The sequence below is a fragment of the Callorhinchus milii genome, unplaced genomic scaffold, assembly GCF_018977255.1.
Source record: "Callorhinchus milii isolate IMCB2004 unplaced genomic scaffold, IMCB_Cmil_1.0 Scaffold3, whole genome shotgun sequence".
Lineage (NCBI taxonomy): Eukaryota > Metazoa > Chordata > Chondrichthyes > Chimaeriformes > Callorhinchidae > Callorhinchus > Callorhinchus milii.
This window is the reverse complement of record NW_024704744.1, coordinates 37,319,105-37,337,217: the sequence shown is the minus strand read 5'-3', so window position 1 is coordinate 37,337,217 and position 18,113 is coordinate 37,319,105. Positions and strand designations below refer to the sequence as shown.

Here is an 18,113-nt window from a genome sequence, read left to right as displayed (position 1 = left end):
TGAGCAAAACCGCTCAACATGTTGCTGCATTGAGTAAACATCACGGTGACTGATGCTCCCAAACCCATGCCAGTATCAGCATCGCCATGTGTTGCACAAGCAAACTGTTAGCTCTTACTGACATAATGAGAAACTGCAGCAGCAAGCTTCAGGTGAGCTGCACTGGAGTCATCTCTAACCCGTGTTAGTTTCAAACAGCAATTTCTACATAGAGGAGATGTCTAGCAAATTTAAGCTGGAGATCGGGGTAATCAAGGGCCAACACTCAGGCCAAATTGTGATGATTTCCTAACAGGATTCACTAATATTCGATTACAAGATTAAGTAGGGAATCCTGCAGCAGCTGTACCACTCCAACCAATGAGGATTTTGTTCTGTCAAAAAAAGGTGATCGGAATTCCTCCTTTAGTTTGTTTGCGAACACATGACATAATGACCTAAGCTGTGCTGAAATCATTGTGTCTTTCTGCTGAATGTGGCCGAGTTCCCAGGGGTTGGTGTGAAGCACTCTCACTTCCTGATAGAATTCCCTACTTAGACTTGAGAGTCGATATAACCATTGCTATTGTGAATCACGGAAATTAGATCCCACTGAAGAGTGCACTGATTGGAAAATGTTACAAGAGTTTCCAGAGAATTGCCTGTAAACATCACCTAAATCAGTTTCAAACCACACCTTGCCACCAATGTGCACATGCCCAGGTTCACTGTTACATGAAGCCACAGTATATGCGTTATCGAGTTCAACTGCATAGCCAGTGAGCAACCAAATTCTTTGCAGATTTGACAACAAATCCGATTGATTACACATGATATAACATAATTCTTCAGTCACGAGAGCACCCCTAAAAATAGTAGAAATGTGTTATTTCTGTCCTGCATACAGTCTCACACTAACTTTTGGACTTTAACAGACCTGTAAGTCAGTAATTATATACAAGGTTTAAAAGAGTTAATTTTGCAATCTTTTCAGTGGCACAAGAGAATTATACACCTATTTACATTTCTCAATAAGACTTCTTAATGAAAAATAAGCAACGCATACTTCGAATTAAAATTACATTATGACTATAAATTCTTGGTGCGGTACTGTACATGCTACATAATGGTCACTGCTTGGTTTTTCTTTCTATCTGACGTCTATACAATGATTCTACTCACTCAGGAGAGGGTAGTCCACAGGGAGAGGATAAGATGCAAAGTCAAACACATATATACTGTCAGGTACTTTCACTCCAGCACCTGTGATTAAAACTTCAGGACCAATACTGCTCTGAAAGTATTTGTGTGCGTGTGAGAGTGTGAGTATGTGTGTCCAAGTGTGTGCAAAGGGCAAATAGTGAAGTTGCCCAGAAACTAGCACTTGAGTTTGGGTACCTCTAAAATTCCTTCAAATTCCTCTCCACCACAGGCACCGGATTATTACTGAAGGACAGCAAGAGAGGGGTTTTCGAGTGCTGGTGCTCCTTCACACAACCTGGGAAGGTTTGGCTTAACAGTCAGCAGCTCGCATTGCAAAACTGCTGCACCTTGAGTTAGAATTTGCCATGTTTCAGTTTGTCAATGTGGTAGCAGAGCTTCAAGGCTGGACCCAGCTTCAGTCCCATGTACTTCATTATCATGTCACTCTTCAGCAGGATCAAAGCATTCCCATCAATCTCCTGAAAGAGAAAGGGGAGAGGGGGAGAAGGAAGCATGACAGCAATGGAAAGTTAGTTTACACAAACAATATTGGGGAGTGCATAACACAATCCTTGTCTGGCTAGGATCATCCTACCAGTTAGAGCTTTGGCTCACAGGATTGAGGGCACGTCTGCACCTCAAAGTCTTGTTGACAAGGCAATCAGGTTGATCAGTCACCAGCAGTACTTTGGATTGCTTGCTGCGGACCTTCGTGGCTAGGCAGGTGTGTTGCCTTGGAGCACTTCCATCCCAGGGAGACCCTATTTTACCTTCAACCCTCTCCCAGGAGTTTATCATTAAGCATGCTACTCAAAAGACCCTTGCTGGTACTTCTGAGCAAAACTGCGTCCTCCTTTACACAGTCTCAGTAAATAAGGTCCCTCCCTCTTGCTTCTTGGAGGATTTGAATTTAGTCAATCCATTATAGGAATTCATGGCATTGGAAGAATCGGGCTGAAAACCCAGTTGGTGTTAATAGGTAGCACCTTTGTGATGAGTGATTATAATGGAGAAATCCCACTGCTACCTTTAGAATAAATCCTTTGAAGTGCTTTGAGACGTTCTCCTGATGTGAAACGCACTGTGTCAAATGCAAGGATTTTATTGTTATTATTATCATTCATGACCATGTCCCACTTCATGTTCAAGATCGTGAGTGCAGCCTGTAAGATCCCAGGTGAGTCCCCCAACATCATCTACGAATAGAAAAATCTCCAGATTTTCTATCAACAATGCCTGGAACAGACACACCAAGTCCATCCTTCTTGATGCCTCCCAATACACCTTTGATGTAAGCACGTGATGCCTTGCCCTAGGCTGTACTACAATATCATTGTCTTTGGATGGCATGTCTTTCTGCTAAATGTGCCCTCATTCTCTCCCAAACAAAGGTCCCAAATGTGATTTTAATAGAGATGAGGCCACTTTGAAATGTCTGTGGGAGTAACCAACATTGACATCTCACAAAATCTGGTCAGAACAAATCTGTCCAGAGACAGTTAGCTCAGTGCAGTCTGATAATAGGCTTGAATATTGCTCTTTGATCCTCCATTGAGATACAGAGTGCAATACGCACCTTGTCCTGTAGCTCAGCGGTTAGACCTGTAGCACAGTGGTTAGTCCTGTAGCTCAGTGGTTAGAGCACTCGCTTTGTAAGCGAGAGACCTGAGTTCAATTCCAGGCAGGGCGAAACCTTGGGCAAGTTTCCTTACTCCACACTCCTAATAATAATCCCTACAAAACCAAAACCAATAATAAAATTGGTCATTTTCAATCTACGACTGTTTGTGGGACATTGCTGTGCACAATTGGCTGCCGCATTCGCCCACAAATATACAGTCAATTCACTTTACAGTGTGTTCTGTGAAGCGCTTTGGGACGTCCTCCTGACGTGAAAAGCGCTATATCAAATGTAAGGATTATTATTATTATTGTCGATCTTGATAAAAGATTAAGTATTACACTACCCTGACTTATTTTTTCAGTAGGTCTTAAACACTGGTGGAACATACATTGCAGTAAAAAGATTTTCTTTCTTGCTTTGAAAGTGTGTCTGTCGCTAGAATATATTTGGTAGTTTAGATTTTTCCATCAAAGGCTTCAGAGGAAGAATTAAAACCCTGCACTTGTCTCTGCTCACAATTGGTGGCTGAGGCAAATCGCTGACATGTTCAAGGATTCTGAGGGGCAAGTGGTTGGAAGACAAGAAGGATACATCTTAAATAAAAACAGAAGTCGCTGGGAACACATCTCATCGACCTGAAACGTTAACTCACTATCCTCTCTCCATCGATGCTGAGTATTCTCAGCAACTTCTGTTTTTATTTCAGATTTCCAGCACCTGCAGTATTTTGCCATTTGTTTTAAGGATACATCTCAGGCTCTTAAGATTAATCTTAATTAGCTGGTCGTTTTACTAGCGACCAGTACCACAGAGGTGAATTAGCAAAACCTAGGCCCACAATTCCACCCTTCTCTAAGGCTGTAAGACTTTGTCTTAAAATGTAAGACAGCACAGAATGATGGAAACTGCTGAAATTCATTCTTAATATTGAAACTGGTTTCTTTCTCAGAACTCAGTACACATGACATCTAAATTAAGATTGAATTTAAGTTTTTTTTTACAAATTTGCATGATATTTAAATTTTAATACAATGTGGTGCTTCAGGCTAAGAGTGAGTGGAATTTCAACGCTGTGTTACATCAGTAAAGAGAAACATTTCTCATCCAGGAGCCAACACTTACATGTTTTCGGAAAAGCTCTGCATGCGGGGCCAACGCCTGTGGGTCTGCTTCCCTGACAAAGCGCATCACGTCTGCCACAGTCCAGGCTGAGGGATCCCTGCTCATTGACCGTAGCAGGTCTGGAGGAAGCATATGTCGTTCAGAGCCTGCAGTGGGATTAGACGCTGAGGAAGGAAAGAAAGCAGGAAAATTAGTACAATTACTCTAACAAGGCCAAGAGGCAATATAAACAAAATATAAAATAAAAATTGATCAAGGCATTCTCAATGAACAAACAGGGGTCGACTTGGCTCAGTAGCATTCTCAGTTGGAAGGTGGCGAGTTCAAGCCTCACATTGGGATTTGAGCTCACATCCAGGCTGACAATGCATTGCAATACTGGCACAAACCTTACTGTTGGGGGTGTCGTCCTTCAAAAGGGACATGAAACCAAGGTGCCTCCTGTCTGTTCATGTGGACATTAAACATCCAATGTCACTGTTGGAAAAGAGGAGCGAGTTTCTCCTGGTGTCTTGGCCAAGAATCTTCCAGATAAATTAGTAATTCACTTTATGGCTGTTCTAAGACATATGGCGCACAAATTGGCTGTTTTATTTGTCTACAGATATGATTGATATATTTGACAGCAGTTCCCAGTGAAGTGCTTTGAAATGTTTTGATGTTATAGGTGCCATATCAAATGCAAGGATTACTATTATTAAGCAGGAATACAGTACTGAAAACGAAATAGTTTTTGGTCCCATTTTCATACAATTTGGAACTGATTATTTCCCACCTTGTGATCAAAAGTCTTTGTCATCCACCCGAAGTAATATGGTACATCACTAAAGGGTTTACAATATTTTGCATAAACACAGTAACAACTTGCATTCACAACGGATGATGTTCACAACTCTTTCCAAAAACAGGGTTGGATGTTGTTGGTTCGAGAGAGAGAGGACCACAATCGTTTTTGCTTTTCAGGTGGAATTTAAAGACAGATAAGGAGAAGGGTGAGACAGAGTGGTGGAGGGATATACTAATTTAAAGTATATTCAAATCTATATACGTTAAACAACTATACCAATCTATATACGTTAAACAACAAATTGCAACAATTTGCAATTATATTGTGCCCTTTACATAGAGAGCAGTATATAAAGACGGTGCTGGACACTGAGCGGGAGGGGGAAAAAGAGGGAGATTACCATAGGGCACAGTAGGTGTTTATGTGACTTTTAAAGACACGATAGAATGGGGGCGATTCGAAGGAGCTGACACAGTCAGTTCTAGAGGGTGGTGGGCTTTGACTCGGTTGAGTTTTTGTAGTATCAATCAAATAAATATTGCTCCAACACATGTTCAGGATTACTCATAGTCCAGACTGACATTCCATTGCAATGTTGGGGAGCACTGCATTGTTAGAGGTGCCATCGTTCGGATGAGATGCTAAACCGGGGTTCTCGAAGGTCCTGGTATTGACTGTTAGGTTTGCCTACCAATAAAAATAGTCTCCTTGCTCCTTGAGATGTTTTGTTGATACTACATCAAATGCAAGTTATTATTATTATTATGTTGTTGCACTTCAAATGAGAAGTGTCATGAGTGATCAACACAAGGTGGAACTGACCTGTGTTATTGTTCCCTTTCCCTTCGTAAAAGCTTCCCCCCCCACTGGGATTTGAGGAAAGTCGGCGCAAGCCTGCGGAGGGAGGTCCAGAAGCAGCCTGGAAGGATGAGCGATAGCTGTACGAGGTGCTCCCTACACTCCTGTACTCTCCAGAGTTACGCCTTGATGGACTTGGGGGATTGATTGAGTGGAGAGGAGAGTCCATTGAATCCACTCCGTACCTGTGCTCTATTGGTTCCATTAGTTCATCCTCTGAGATCCCAGCTTCAGCTGCACAGATGCACAGACAATTCAGGAAATACAAACAATTTACTCAATATATGAAAGAAATCCTATTGTGGGCTTCCGTTCTCCTTACTGATCAGGGGTATATTCCCATTACGTTTAAAACTCTATATTGACAATATTTGCACAGAAGCATACAGTTTTCCAACCTGTTAAAGAGTCATGTTCCAAAATGTAAGACAAAACTATATCTTGCCATTGATTATTCATCAGATTTTAGCAGCATTTTTCACCTCGGGTGAATCACACTGACTCCAAGACACAAGTCACATAGCCGGCAATGCCTTCAATTCTAAATTAGGAAAGCACTGTACAGAAATGTGACGCTGGCTAAGAGAGTTTGTAGACCTATTACTGTTTGACCTGCTTGAACCCAGGTGTGACCCTTTTAGGTGTCAACCTGGCTCATTCAGCAGCAATCTTGACTCTGAGCTAGAATGTTGTGGGTTCAAGCCCCATCGCGGGATTTTGAACTCACAGTCCAGGCTGACATTCCAACGCATTGGGGGTGGGTGTTGCATCGTTGCAGGTACCGCACTGTGGATTAGACATTAAAATAAAGTTTTACTCGGTCTGTTAAGGTGGACGTTAAGATCACATGGCACTGTTTGAAAAGAGAAGGGAATTTCTCCCAGTGTCCTGGCCAGCAATCCCCCAAATAAAATGTGTCCTGTCTCTGTGCTGTGAGCAGGGCGGAACCCAGACTGCAGAGGCTCGAGAAGGGAGTGGAGGGAGAGGTGCGAGCGAAGTTGATAAGCAACAACAAGTCCCAGAACTTTAGTGAGGAAAGGCAAGTTAGAAATGGGTTGGTAGTTTATCAGGTTGGAGGAGAGAAATGGTGACAAGTGTTTTTTGAGTTGGATGGAGCCTGAGGAGAGGGCCACATTAACTGTGTCATCCACCAGGGGCAGAGGAGGGGGAATTGGCTGACCAGCAGCTGGGTGGGGAGGGAGTCAAGGCAACAGATGGTGGGCTTCACATGGGTTTCATATGTCTAGATTCACCTCCTGCCCGCCCTGGCTCGGCATCAGGCTCCGCCATTGTTAAGCTCTCCGAGATGCTATCCCGCGTGAAGGGCGCTATAAAATGCAAGTTGTTGTTGGTTGAGATTTTGTTTTACAATTATGCTGATCATGTCTCATAATGCCAAGCGATGTGGCATTTCTTCTTAGAAAGTGAAAGCAGAACACGTGGCATGACCTTTACTCAAATTACCAGCTCCTCACCTCACTGCTCAGCTGTCCTCGAAGATATAACTGGTATGTGTATACTAGACTCACTTCCATCCACTCCTCAGTCAAGTAATTAAACCACTTTCCATTTCAGTCTGTGCATCTGGTGTGTTTTGTTCTTAGTTACTTCAGCACAGTGCTGTGGTTCACAGTGAAATACAGGGAAGCTGAGCGTTTGGTATACTAACATTACCACTGTCTGTGCAATCCAGGGAGACATGAAGCGACCTCTTTCATTTCTCTTCACCCAAATTCACAACAAAAATTCTAATTAAACTAACCACTCATCTTATTTGTTGGCTTTTGCTGGTGCACATTAACTGAATTGTTTCCTTCATAACATTCATTTTGGTTCTAATTCAGTGCACAGCTTAAATTGAGAGCTGTATCTTCCCAAAATCATTTACATTTTAAACGTCAGCTCAGCTATTTGTACAGACCTTTGTTCAGATACACCATGAGCATAAGTATGTCTGGATGTAGAATGTTATTTTGAGACGTCTCAACGATGTGACAAAGGACCGTAAGGGACCAGTGCTATCGTCCCTGCAGTCAGCACAGTGCCCCCTGCTGGCTGAAATAGTCAGTGATTGAATGGTCGATACTGAGGTTAAACACCATAGTTTTGCTTCCTCACTTAGAATGGGAATCTAGAATGTAATCCAGAGGGAAGCTGTAGGATATTGGTCTATTCTAATTTATGGTACTAAGACAAGATTGGCAGCAACCTCCATGGAGCAGTTCATGGCCAAGTCATGCAGAAACCTTTACCCTGGTAGACTATTTATTCTCTGGTTGACCAGAAAATCCCAGAGGGTGGTGGTACAGGGAAAGTCATCAGATGAGAAAAATGGTATCAGTGGAATCCAAAAGGGTCTGTTTTGGGACCTCAGTTGTTTAATACTTTTATAAATGATCTAGGAGCTAGGAGTCCCAAGCACAGTGGCTAAGTTTGCAAATGACGCCAATTTAATAAAGGTGGTAGATTGCAAAGCTGAAGAAGGCAGGTTACAATAATTCTTATTATTATTGTAATCAATTCCTAAGTAAGATTTGAGGACATTCTTTTTGGTCAGCCGAGTGTCTGACACACACAGAACCCCATCACCATAAGAGTATCCACATCAAACTATTAAGATAGTTCGATGAATGAATGGAAATTTCTCTGTGTCTGGAATGAACTGCACACTCTCTCCCTGGAGGTTCTTACCTTGATCACCTACGTCTGAAACGCATTAAGCGCAGGTTAGCGAGAGTCAAGGGTTATTGACCCCAGAGTGTACACTGGGGTACTGTTGGAGTTAAACCAGCTAAAAGTACATAGCTTGCCATGGACAGCAGAGTCTGGCAAGTTTCCTACCACATGTCTAGCTATAACCATTTCATCTGTCACGGCTTTGGCTTGCAGGGTTAACAGGTCTGCTTTCTGCTGGTAAGGAACGTTGAAGGAAGATTGGAAAACCAGGTCCTGGAATTTGGTAATTGACACCAATTGGAACAAAATTTGAAGGTTTGTGTGTTGATGTAATTTTATGATCTGAGTTAAGTGTGGACAAGCTGTATCAAAAGTGATACATTAATTCTTATCTGGACCCTGAGAAAGGGAATTTCAAAAGAAGCTTTTCTGTACTCAAAAACAAGTGTTTCCTCTGTTATCCAGGAGATAAAGCATTGTCAATGGCTTATCATTGCTGGGTTTTAATTTGTCAAATATCTTTAAGAATATTTAATTCTTTGGGTCTGCTGAATATTATGTAAGAATATTTTAAAGTCTTTTGACTTATTCTTGCTTACCGACTGTTCTATTCTTGTGTTGTACATCCTCGCTAAATTATTCAGATTTATTTCTGTCCCCTAAATCTATATCTCCACGCCCCAGCTCGAGTGCTCAGCCTGCAGAGTTGAATGCTTTGAGATGTTCTTTGAATGTGAAAGGCGTTATAATATAAATTGTATTGCATATTTGATTCAATTGCTTATTGCCTATTTTATAATACATCATGAAGTGCACTGTACAAATGTCAGAAAAGTTAAACTTGCCACTTACCAAAAGAGACAGAGCTTTTTAAGGCCTCCACACTTTTATATTGTATATTGCTAATAGACCAGGAGAGACCAGTAGGAGACCTGGTTTGCTTATACGGGCTCTGAGTGTGTTTTAATATAAAGAATTACAGAAAAGCTTTATGAACTATTAACTTGTGAAAGAGATAGGGACTGAAAGGTTAAAATTATTCCCTCACCCCATTTCATAATCTTTTCCAATGTCTAAAATTATTCAGAGGGGAACCCATTAAACAGCAACAACAAAATTACATTTGTATAGCGCATTTCACGTCAGGAGGACGTCCTAAGGCACTGGACAATCGGAATTTCGGACCCAAGCTGGGGGTCAGGATCGGGAGGGTGGAGGGCAGGTAGGGAAGGAGGGAGACCAAAGGCACGGTCAAAGAGGAGGGTCTTGAGATGGTTTTCGAAGGAGACAAGGGAGGGGGCGAGGCGGGGGGCAGAGTGGCAGAAGGCCAGAAGGTGGGGCAGAAGGTGGGGCAGGCGAGGTGGGCGACGTGAAGCAGAGCGGAGCCCGGTGAGCGGTGGGAGCGAGCAGAATGGTAGGGGGTTAGGAGGTCACAGAGGTAGAGGGGAGCAAGGCCATGGAGGGCTTTGAAAGTGAGGACCAGGATCTTGAACTGTATCCTCTGTGTGATGGGAAGCCAGTGGAGTCGGGCGAGGATGGAGGTGATAGAGTCACGGAGCCTGGTGCGGGAGAGGACACGGGCTACAGAGTTCTGGATGAACTGCAACCTATGGAGGGAGGAGTTGGGGAGGCCGACAAGCAAGGAGTTTGCGTAATTGAGCCTCGATGTAATGAAAGCACGTATGAGGGTTTCGGTGGCCTGGAGTGGGGAAAGGCAGAGCGGGTCATGGCACGGATGTGGGGTAAAGATAGTTGAGGGTCAAACAAGACCCCAAGGTTCCGGACTGGCTTAGTAAGGTGGAGTGTGCAACCATGGATGGTGATACTGTCAGTGCCTGAGGTGTGGAGGCGCTGACGGGAGCCAATCAGGAGAGCCTCGGTCTTATTGACGTTCAACTGAAGAGAGTGAGCTCTCATCCAGGACTTGATGTCTGACAGACATTCTGTCAGGACAGCAGTGGTCCTGGAGTCAAGGGTGGAGGCAGAGAGGTACAGTTGGATACATGTGGAAGTTGACCCCATGTCTGAGGATGATGTCATCAAGAGGGAGCATATAGATGTTGAAGAGGAGGTAACCAAGGACCCTGAGGAACGCCGCACGAGACGGTGCGGGGGCTAAAGGAGAAGCTGTTTGTGGAGATGAAGTGGAGACGGTATGAGAGGTAGGATTTGAACCATTCATGGACAGAACCATGAAGGTTGAGGTGAGAGGAGAGGCAGTGGAGGAAGACAAGAGTGGTCAGTAGTATTGAAGGCAGCAGAGAGGGCACGGAGGACGAGGAGGCAGAGGGAGCCCTGGTCACTTTGACCAAAGCTACTTCTTTGCTGTGGGCAGCAAGGAAACCCGATTGGAGGGGTCCATGAAGGGAGTGGCAGGAAAGTAAGGAGCAAAGCTGGGGAGCAACGACTCATTCCAGGATCTTGGAAAGGAAACAAAAACAGAAGTCGCTGGGAACACTCAGCAGGTCAGGCAAAGTGAGTCAACGTTTCGGGTCCATGACCCTTCATCAGAACTTCCCTTTGACTCACTTTCCTTTCTCCACAGATGCTGCCTGACCTGCTGAGTGTTCCTAACGACTTCTGTTTTTGATTCAGATTTCTAGCATCTGCAGTATTTTGCACCTTGCAAAGGAAAGGGAGATTGGAGATGAGGTGGTAGTTTGAGAGCAGGGATGGGTCCAGGGAGGGTTTATTGAGATAGGAGTGATGATGGCCGTTTTTAGAGTGGTGGGAATCGTGCTAGTGGACAGGAATAGTGCTGTGAGTAGAGGGCCAAGGAGGTGGAGCCAATTCTGTGTGTAACTAAAACTATTCTTCATTGTAATGGCAGCTACAGGCTGATGAACTGAATGCTGTGGTACATGTGGTGAGGGGAAGGGGCTTCTATGTAGTTCATGCACATAGAGTGCAATTAACATGTTACTAGGAAGGATTGAGAGCTGGGCTCATTTATTGAACTGCTTGATGCTGTAACAGGAAGACAGTATTATTAATATCAAAGCAGATGAAATGGGTCTAAGAGCNTTTTTTCATCCCAACCTCTCATGATCTTGTGTCACATATCACAGTTAAGGAAACTACAGGAAAACAACATGTTCTCGGAAGGACAGCATATCTCAGGATGTACCTCCAATTCATTGGAAGAAATTGGTTGGGCAGTGTTATTGTCCTTTCAGTGACCTGAAGAGAAACAATCAGTAGCAACACAAGTCTAAGGCCCAATGACAGGGCAGGTCAGCTTAAACAAAGGGTCATTTCCAGTGACCTACCTCCCTGCATCCGGTCGTTTTCATATTCCACAGGAGTGTGCAAAGTTGTGTTGTATATGGTGAAGGGCTGGCTGCTGAACAGGTTGTCACAGTGCAGGCTGTGGCAGAGGTTCTCCAGGAAGCGCAGGATAAAGACAATGCTGTTCACAGCTGGCAAGCTCAGAGTGTGCTGCTCGCCATCAAAGGTAGCTAATGCAACAGAAAGCACGACACTGAACATCTTTAAACATTGGCATTAACCTGCAAAATCTCTCTCAACAAAAAAGTTGCAATCCAACTGTACATTCATAAAACTCAATTTTGAATGACATTTCCCTGCTAGCACCCTGCCTGTTGGACAAAGTATGTTGGAAAGCGGAAAAGGTTCAGTGGGGAATGTTGGTCTGAGATTGGGATAGAGTAACAGTCATTTCTTCTGTATCTGACTGTTATACTTGACCTAGGAATGGTTGATGTCCAAACTCCCTGAAACATACTGCATCTCCCACCATTGGTTAGACCACATTTGGAGCACTGCGTTCAATTCTGGTCTCCACGCTAAAGAAGGATATAGTAGCAATTGAAAAAGCACATCATAGGTTTACAAGGATGATATCAGCGCTGGCAGGTTACTGCTATAAGAATAGACAGGATAAGATGGGCTTTTTTCATGAAAGAAGAGATGTTTAAGGAGGAAACTAATAGAAGTGTTTAAAATTATAAAAGGGTTTGATAAGGTTAACATAAATAGGCTGTTTCCACTGGTTGGGGAGTCCGTAATCAGGAGACAAATATAAGACAGCGATGGCACCTGTTTTCATGCTGTGCATTCATGGTAACTCTTTGTAACTTCTCTGTATTAACATCCCTCACTTTGATGAGAGCAAACTCACCTCACAAACAATCACAATATAATGTTATCAGGAAAAGTGAACGGAAGTAACAATGACACCTACAAGAGATATGTGTAACTAAGATATGGGATAGTGTTTCATAGTGGCTTAGTTTCACACCTTGATACTCTTTCATTGACAGCAAAAACAGCATCAAATCTATCACCATGCACTTTCAGTTTGACAAATGGATTGACTGATGTGGATGCTATATTATAACTACAACATCCTACTGCCCACACACATCATGTCACAAATACTGAGGCAGTCAGATCCACATTTGTGACTATGAGAGAAGCATTGTAGGATGCAAACACCAAAATTATCCTCATTGTACAACCGACACAACAGAACCTCCTAGCCATAGAAATGAAGGATGGAAATGTTGCCTTCTGAGGACCAATGTGCTGCGCTACAGGGATATGTACTTAAGCGGAACAGACGTAGCAAAGTTGAAAACTCCAGTGCCTGAAAGTCATTCAAATCCTGACACAGATCTCCTTCCAGTTTCCCTTTCCTGGTTAGAAATTAATAGAATGTGTGTGTCAGCCTGGCTCCGCAATTTTGCCTCTGAGTCAGAAGGCTGTGGGTTAAAAACCCACCTTGGGACTCACATAGTCTAAGATGACATTCCAATGCATTGTCGGAGGTGCCATCCTTTGGGTGAGACATTAAACCGAGGTCCAGTCTGTCTGTTCAGGTAGATGTTAAAGATCCCAAGCCACTCTTTAAAAAGACAAGTTTCTCCCGGTGTCCTGGCCACAATTCCCCCAAATAAAATTGGTCACTCTCTCCATGGCTGTTTGTGGGGCATTGCTATGCGCAACTGGCTGCCAGGTTTCACTCACAAAATACACTTTACTGTATATCCTGTGAAGTGCTTTGAGACGTCTCGACAACGTGAAAAGACACAATATCAAATAGAAGGATTAAAATTACTATTATTATTAATAGCATTTACAATTATGATGACAAGCAGTACATTTGGAGTCCTGCAGCTCAGTGGTTAGAGCACTCACTTTGCAAGCGAGAGACCTGGGTTTGATTCCCGGCAGGGCAAAACCTTGGGCAAGTTTCCTTACTCCACATTCCTGATAATAATCCCTCAAAAAAAGCAATAATAAATTGGTCACTTCAATTCACGACAGCTTGTGGGACACCGCTGTGTGCAATTGGCTGCCGATTTCGCCTACAAATATACAATCAATTCACTTTACAGTCTGTTCTGTGAAGTGCTTTGAGACTCTAGAAGACGTGAAAAGTGCTATATCAAATGCAAGGATTATTATTGCTATTATTATTTACTGAGACATACAGTTGTCACATCAGGCACTGTGCTGCCTATTGTTTTCTTCTATTCCCTGTGTTTTTCCAGTGCAGCTGTTCATTCAGTTTCTCAGGACGTTCGTATCTTTCCAACCTTGTACAGTTAGTCTCTCTGGCATTTCTTTTTCTAAGTTTGATGTCTTAACTAGCTCGAGGATGTGTTTCCCCTGTGTCAACGCTTCCCATACTGGCCTCTAGGTACGTGCACACTGAATGAGCTGACTTTCCACTTCCATTTTCTCCAATGTAAGACCTTTGTGCTGTAACAGTTGTGTCAAGCAAACCAAATCAGAATAAGAAGTCTGTGCAGTGCATCAGACAGTGAGGTACTTGACTGTAATGTCAGTGCTGATCTCAGCTGGGACAACAGCGGCACAAATGTCCCTGAAAAAAAATTCCAAGGTTCCTGCTTCTTATCACGTCCTCAACCCCTACCACCCCCCCAACTACCAGTGGAAAGTGGATGTGTGTTGAATGTCAGGTGAGGCAGGACAAGACTCATCTGCGAACTACCTACCCTTCTCATCCATCACTCTTCCTCCCCGAGCTGAGCAGCTCGCCAAACCTCACTTTCTGAGCTCACACACAAAGAATGAGCACTAGGGGAAGGAATCAGCAGTACCTGCTGCAATATGGGGAACTCTATCCCAGCCGGAGAGAAAAGGAGGGGAGAAGGACACAAAGAACAAGAGGCATACAGAACCGGATGTGAAGGACCACTAAGCAGAGATTCTGACTGCGCACATTTTTGACAACTTGATTTTACTGCTTAAAATACAGCTAATGTTTTCTAAAGTAAGGGTGTAAGTTAGTGGACAGGAAAACATAACCCCAAAATATAACCAGAAGGAGGGCCCGGACAATCTGGCAATTGCATTCAGTGATGGACAGGCATGTACCTTATTGTTAGTCTATGTACAGTTAACAAGAAGACCCCAGGTACTAGATATTACACATCAATCCTGGTTCTTCCACCACACAATGGGGCAGATGTGTTACTGATGCTGTACCTTGTCTAATAACTTTATTTTTATTGGCACGTAGGCACTGAGGGGGAAAAAATCTTTGTTTTTTGCATCATTAACAGAAATTAGTGAAGTGGTTACCACTGTAACTGCTTATATAACTACTGTATCAAACTCATCACATTAATTTGTGGAAATTTGCCTTGTCAAATTCCCCTTAAATTTAATTTTAAAAATCACTCTACACTATGTTTTCTTCCGTGTTGTAACATACATGCACACAATTTTCATTTATTGCTGTTATTTTACTCTGTTCAATTCCTGAGTGTGTGCTGGAAGCTGTTGCTGTCAGTGTGGAAGACAGATAGTAGTGGGCTCTATGTCATTAATGGACAATAATAATAATAACAATCCTTGTATTCGAGATAGCACTTTTCACATCTTCTAGACGTCTCAAAGCGCTTCACAGAATATACTGTAAAGTGAATTGACTGCATATTTGTGGGCGAAACGTGGCAGCCAATTGCGCACAGCAGTGTCCCACAAACAGTCGTGGATTGAGTGACTAAATTATTATTTTTTTTTCTTGAGGGATTATCAGGCATGTGGCATAAGAAAACATGCCCAAGGCTTCGCCCTGCCGGTAATCGAACCCAGGTTTCTCGCTTGTGAGGTGAGTGCTCTAACCACTGAGGTACAGCACTCCACTAGATTTATAAACATTTATGACATTTGACACTATGACAGTGATATGTCATAGTGTCCCTCACCATAACATTTATAGTGAGGGATTAGTGACTTGGGTATGGTTAATTCCCATTGTTGCTCGAAATTATTTGACCAGTATAATATGCACTCACATCTGTGTAATAACATATTTAACAGGATATTGTAAACCTGTTTTTGATGAAATAATCACTCAAAATATAGCCAGATATAACCCGGTTAAAAAGTAAACATCAATATACTTATCACAACAATAATAACAAATATTATATTCCAAATTACTGAAATGAATTGCAGTCTATCAATTTCTCTTCTCACCACCACAACCACCAGCAAATGGTTCAGGATGAGACTATATGATTGTGGCTTTTGTGCAGTTTGCATGTGTTAACCCTAGATGGCGATCTACGCATGTGCTTTCAATAGAAACATTAAAGCAAGCAAAGAATTTCTGATGTCAATTGGAAGATCTGTTATGTTTGTTGGATTGTAAAACAGGCAATCTCATTGCGTCATGCAATAAATGTTGACATATTTTTAAAACATTTTCTTGCATTTGTCACAAGACAAGATATCAGCTCGACTCTTGCCTTTGGGTCAGAAAATCGTAGGTTCACAAGATTAGAAGTAAACCTGTTGAACTTCTATATTGTGTCATATTGTGTCTCTCTCGATTCCGTCTGGGGTTTATTGAACCTACAAAAGTGTGTAATGATTGCATTTTGTAGGTGAATATGCCCTTTAATGTCCCCTCTTTACGGTAGCGGATCGGGTGGGACAGATCAGACCAACACCAGGCAGAGTCAAACTCTGTACTGTCTCCCAGACAATACACATAACATTCTTACTTCACAGAGGCAAGGAAGGATTCATTTAAAAACCCAAATAAATTTTAAGTGTTAGTAAAACAGATCCCTAGACTGTGATAGCACTTCAGATATAACATGACCCCAATCCAATCTTTACTAAAACCACAAATTAATCCCAGTCTTCGACCTGAGAGCATAAGAAAGGCTCTGTTTTTACCATGAATGCTTATTTGTACCTCACACAATTTATTTTCAGCATATTTAATCACTCACCTGATATCAGTTCCCCACCATGCCCTTGCTTGAGACATGAGAAGACAGCTTTTTGCTGATAGGCAGAGTCAATGCATGCTTGAACAGCCTGCTGCAGGACCATCGATGCTCTTGCAGGTCCAAAATGATCCGGAAGCAGTTGCAACTTCTTTTTGTCAAGGTGTGGACCAGCACAGGCGTGTTTATTGACATAAATGCATACTGCAAAAGAGCAGATTGTACAAGACATATCAATTATATTCAAAACAGGACCAAATGACAGAGCAATAATCTGTTCATTTGCCTTCAGATACGATCACTTAAATACTTTCAGAGTGTTGACGACTTGTAATATTCTGTCACAAAAATAGTGATTGAAGCAGAATCATTGATAGTTAACATAAAGGAATTGAACAAATAATTGAAAAAAAATCAAAAGGGTGTGAGGAAAGGGCAGGGGAGTGACACAACAACAACAACTTGCATTTATATAGGGTTCTTAGAATCATAGAATCGTACAGCACGAAAAGAGGCCATTCGGCCCATCGAGTCTGTGCCGGCTCTTTGAAAAGAGCAAACTAAAAGGGCAGGGCAGCATCTCGAAGATCTTAATGGATAACCAAATGGATGGTTCTTCCAGTGAGCCAGCAAAGAAAAAATAGACAAAGTGACCTCTCTGTGCTGTAAAACCCTGTCATTCAATATCTCCTGTAAACCCACTGTGATCTCAAAAAATAATTTCTTCTGTACCGTGTGGTCAAGTCCACTTGTCAATCCGTGTTAAATCACGCGAAGACCTGGGTGTGAGCTGCCATGCAGTCCGTATAGGTTGCTGCTCGGTAGATCCGCTTATTGATCATATTAACTTTTTAAAAACTTTTTAAACAATATTTGTCTGACCTGTATATATAGAAAATTATAATCAACAGTCCCTTTAATTTGATCATATTACTATTTTGTTGCTGTGCTCTATTTGTATAGAATCTCAATTTTCAAAAAGACATTAACCTTCTTTACTGTACAGGTACAACAACAAGCATATATATAGCGCCCTTCACGCGGGGTAGTGTCCCGGAGCGCTGGATACTGCACCTACTGCAGTGTAATCTTGGCAAAATGGCAATTGACAGCAGTCTCCCCACCTGGTGTCAAGCTCTGCCATTGTTAAGTGCACCGAGAAGGGTGCTTTATAAATACAAATTGTTGTTGTAACTGGCCAGAAAGCCAGCAACCGTGTTATATCTGAGCTTTCACACTAGCAAGGCACATAATAGAGCTTTATCCTGTATTAAGATGTGCATGCAATTCACATAAGTAGACACCCCTCTACCTATGATCCAGAATTGCACTTACCTTTTCAGTAATCTCTCAATAATCCCTTTATAGCCACTAGACTTAATTTAGTCCCCTGCCTCTCTCTGTCTCCTATAAACAGAAGTATTATGAGCTGACATGCTTTTTCCAATCAAACCAAGAACAGAAACAGGAACAGGTATAGACCATTCAGCGGCTTTGACATTTTCTTAGATCTCTGGTGATTGTAGTACATTTGTTCGCTTAAAAGTGCTCCAAGACACTACACAGAGTGAATGGCACTTTATAAATACAAGTTCATGTCATTGTATTCACAACTGGATTCTCATAA

The 18,113-nt window shown here is 42.4% G+C and overlaps 1 protein-coding gene and 1 non-coding gene across 3 annotated transcripts in view; one reads left to right on the top strand and one right to left on the bottom strand.

Moving 5' to 3' along the window:
- Positions 1-1,041: 1,041 nt before the first annotated feature.
- The window catches only part of LOC103189818 (polycomb protein SCMH1-like), a 57,359-nt gene continuing 40,287 nt past the window's right edge, over positions 1,042-18,113 (bottom strand). For both annotated transcript variants that reach the window (XM_007910341.2, XM_007910342.2), the window contains 5 exons: positions 16,490-16,690; positions 11,519-11,707; positions 5,538-5,807; positions 3,929-4,092; positions 1,042-1,661 (listed from right to left, as the gene is read on the bottom strand). In XM_007910341.2, coding sequence (XP_007908532.1) covers positions 1,536-1,661; positions 3,929-4,092; positions 5,538-5,807; positions 11,519-11,707; positions 16,490-16,690 — 950 coding nt within the window. In that variant the 3' untranslated portion in view covers positions 1,042-1,535. The remainder of the gene's footprint in view (positions 1,662-3,928; positions 4,093-5,537; positions 5,808-11,518; positions 11,708-16,489; positions 16,691-18,113) is intronic.
- On the top strand, positions 2,801-2,872 carry trnat-ugu. The gene has a single exon. It is a non-coding gene; the product is annotated as a tRNA-Thr (tRNA).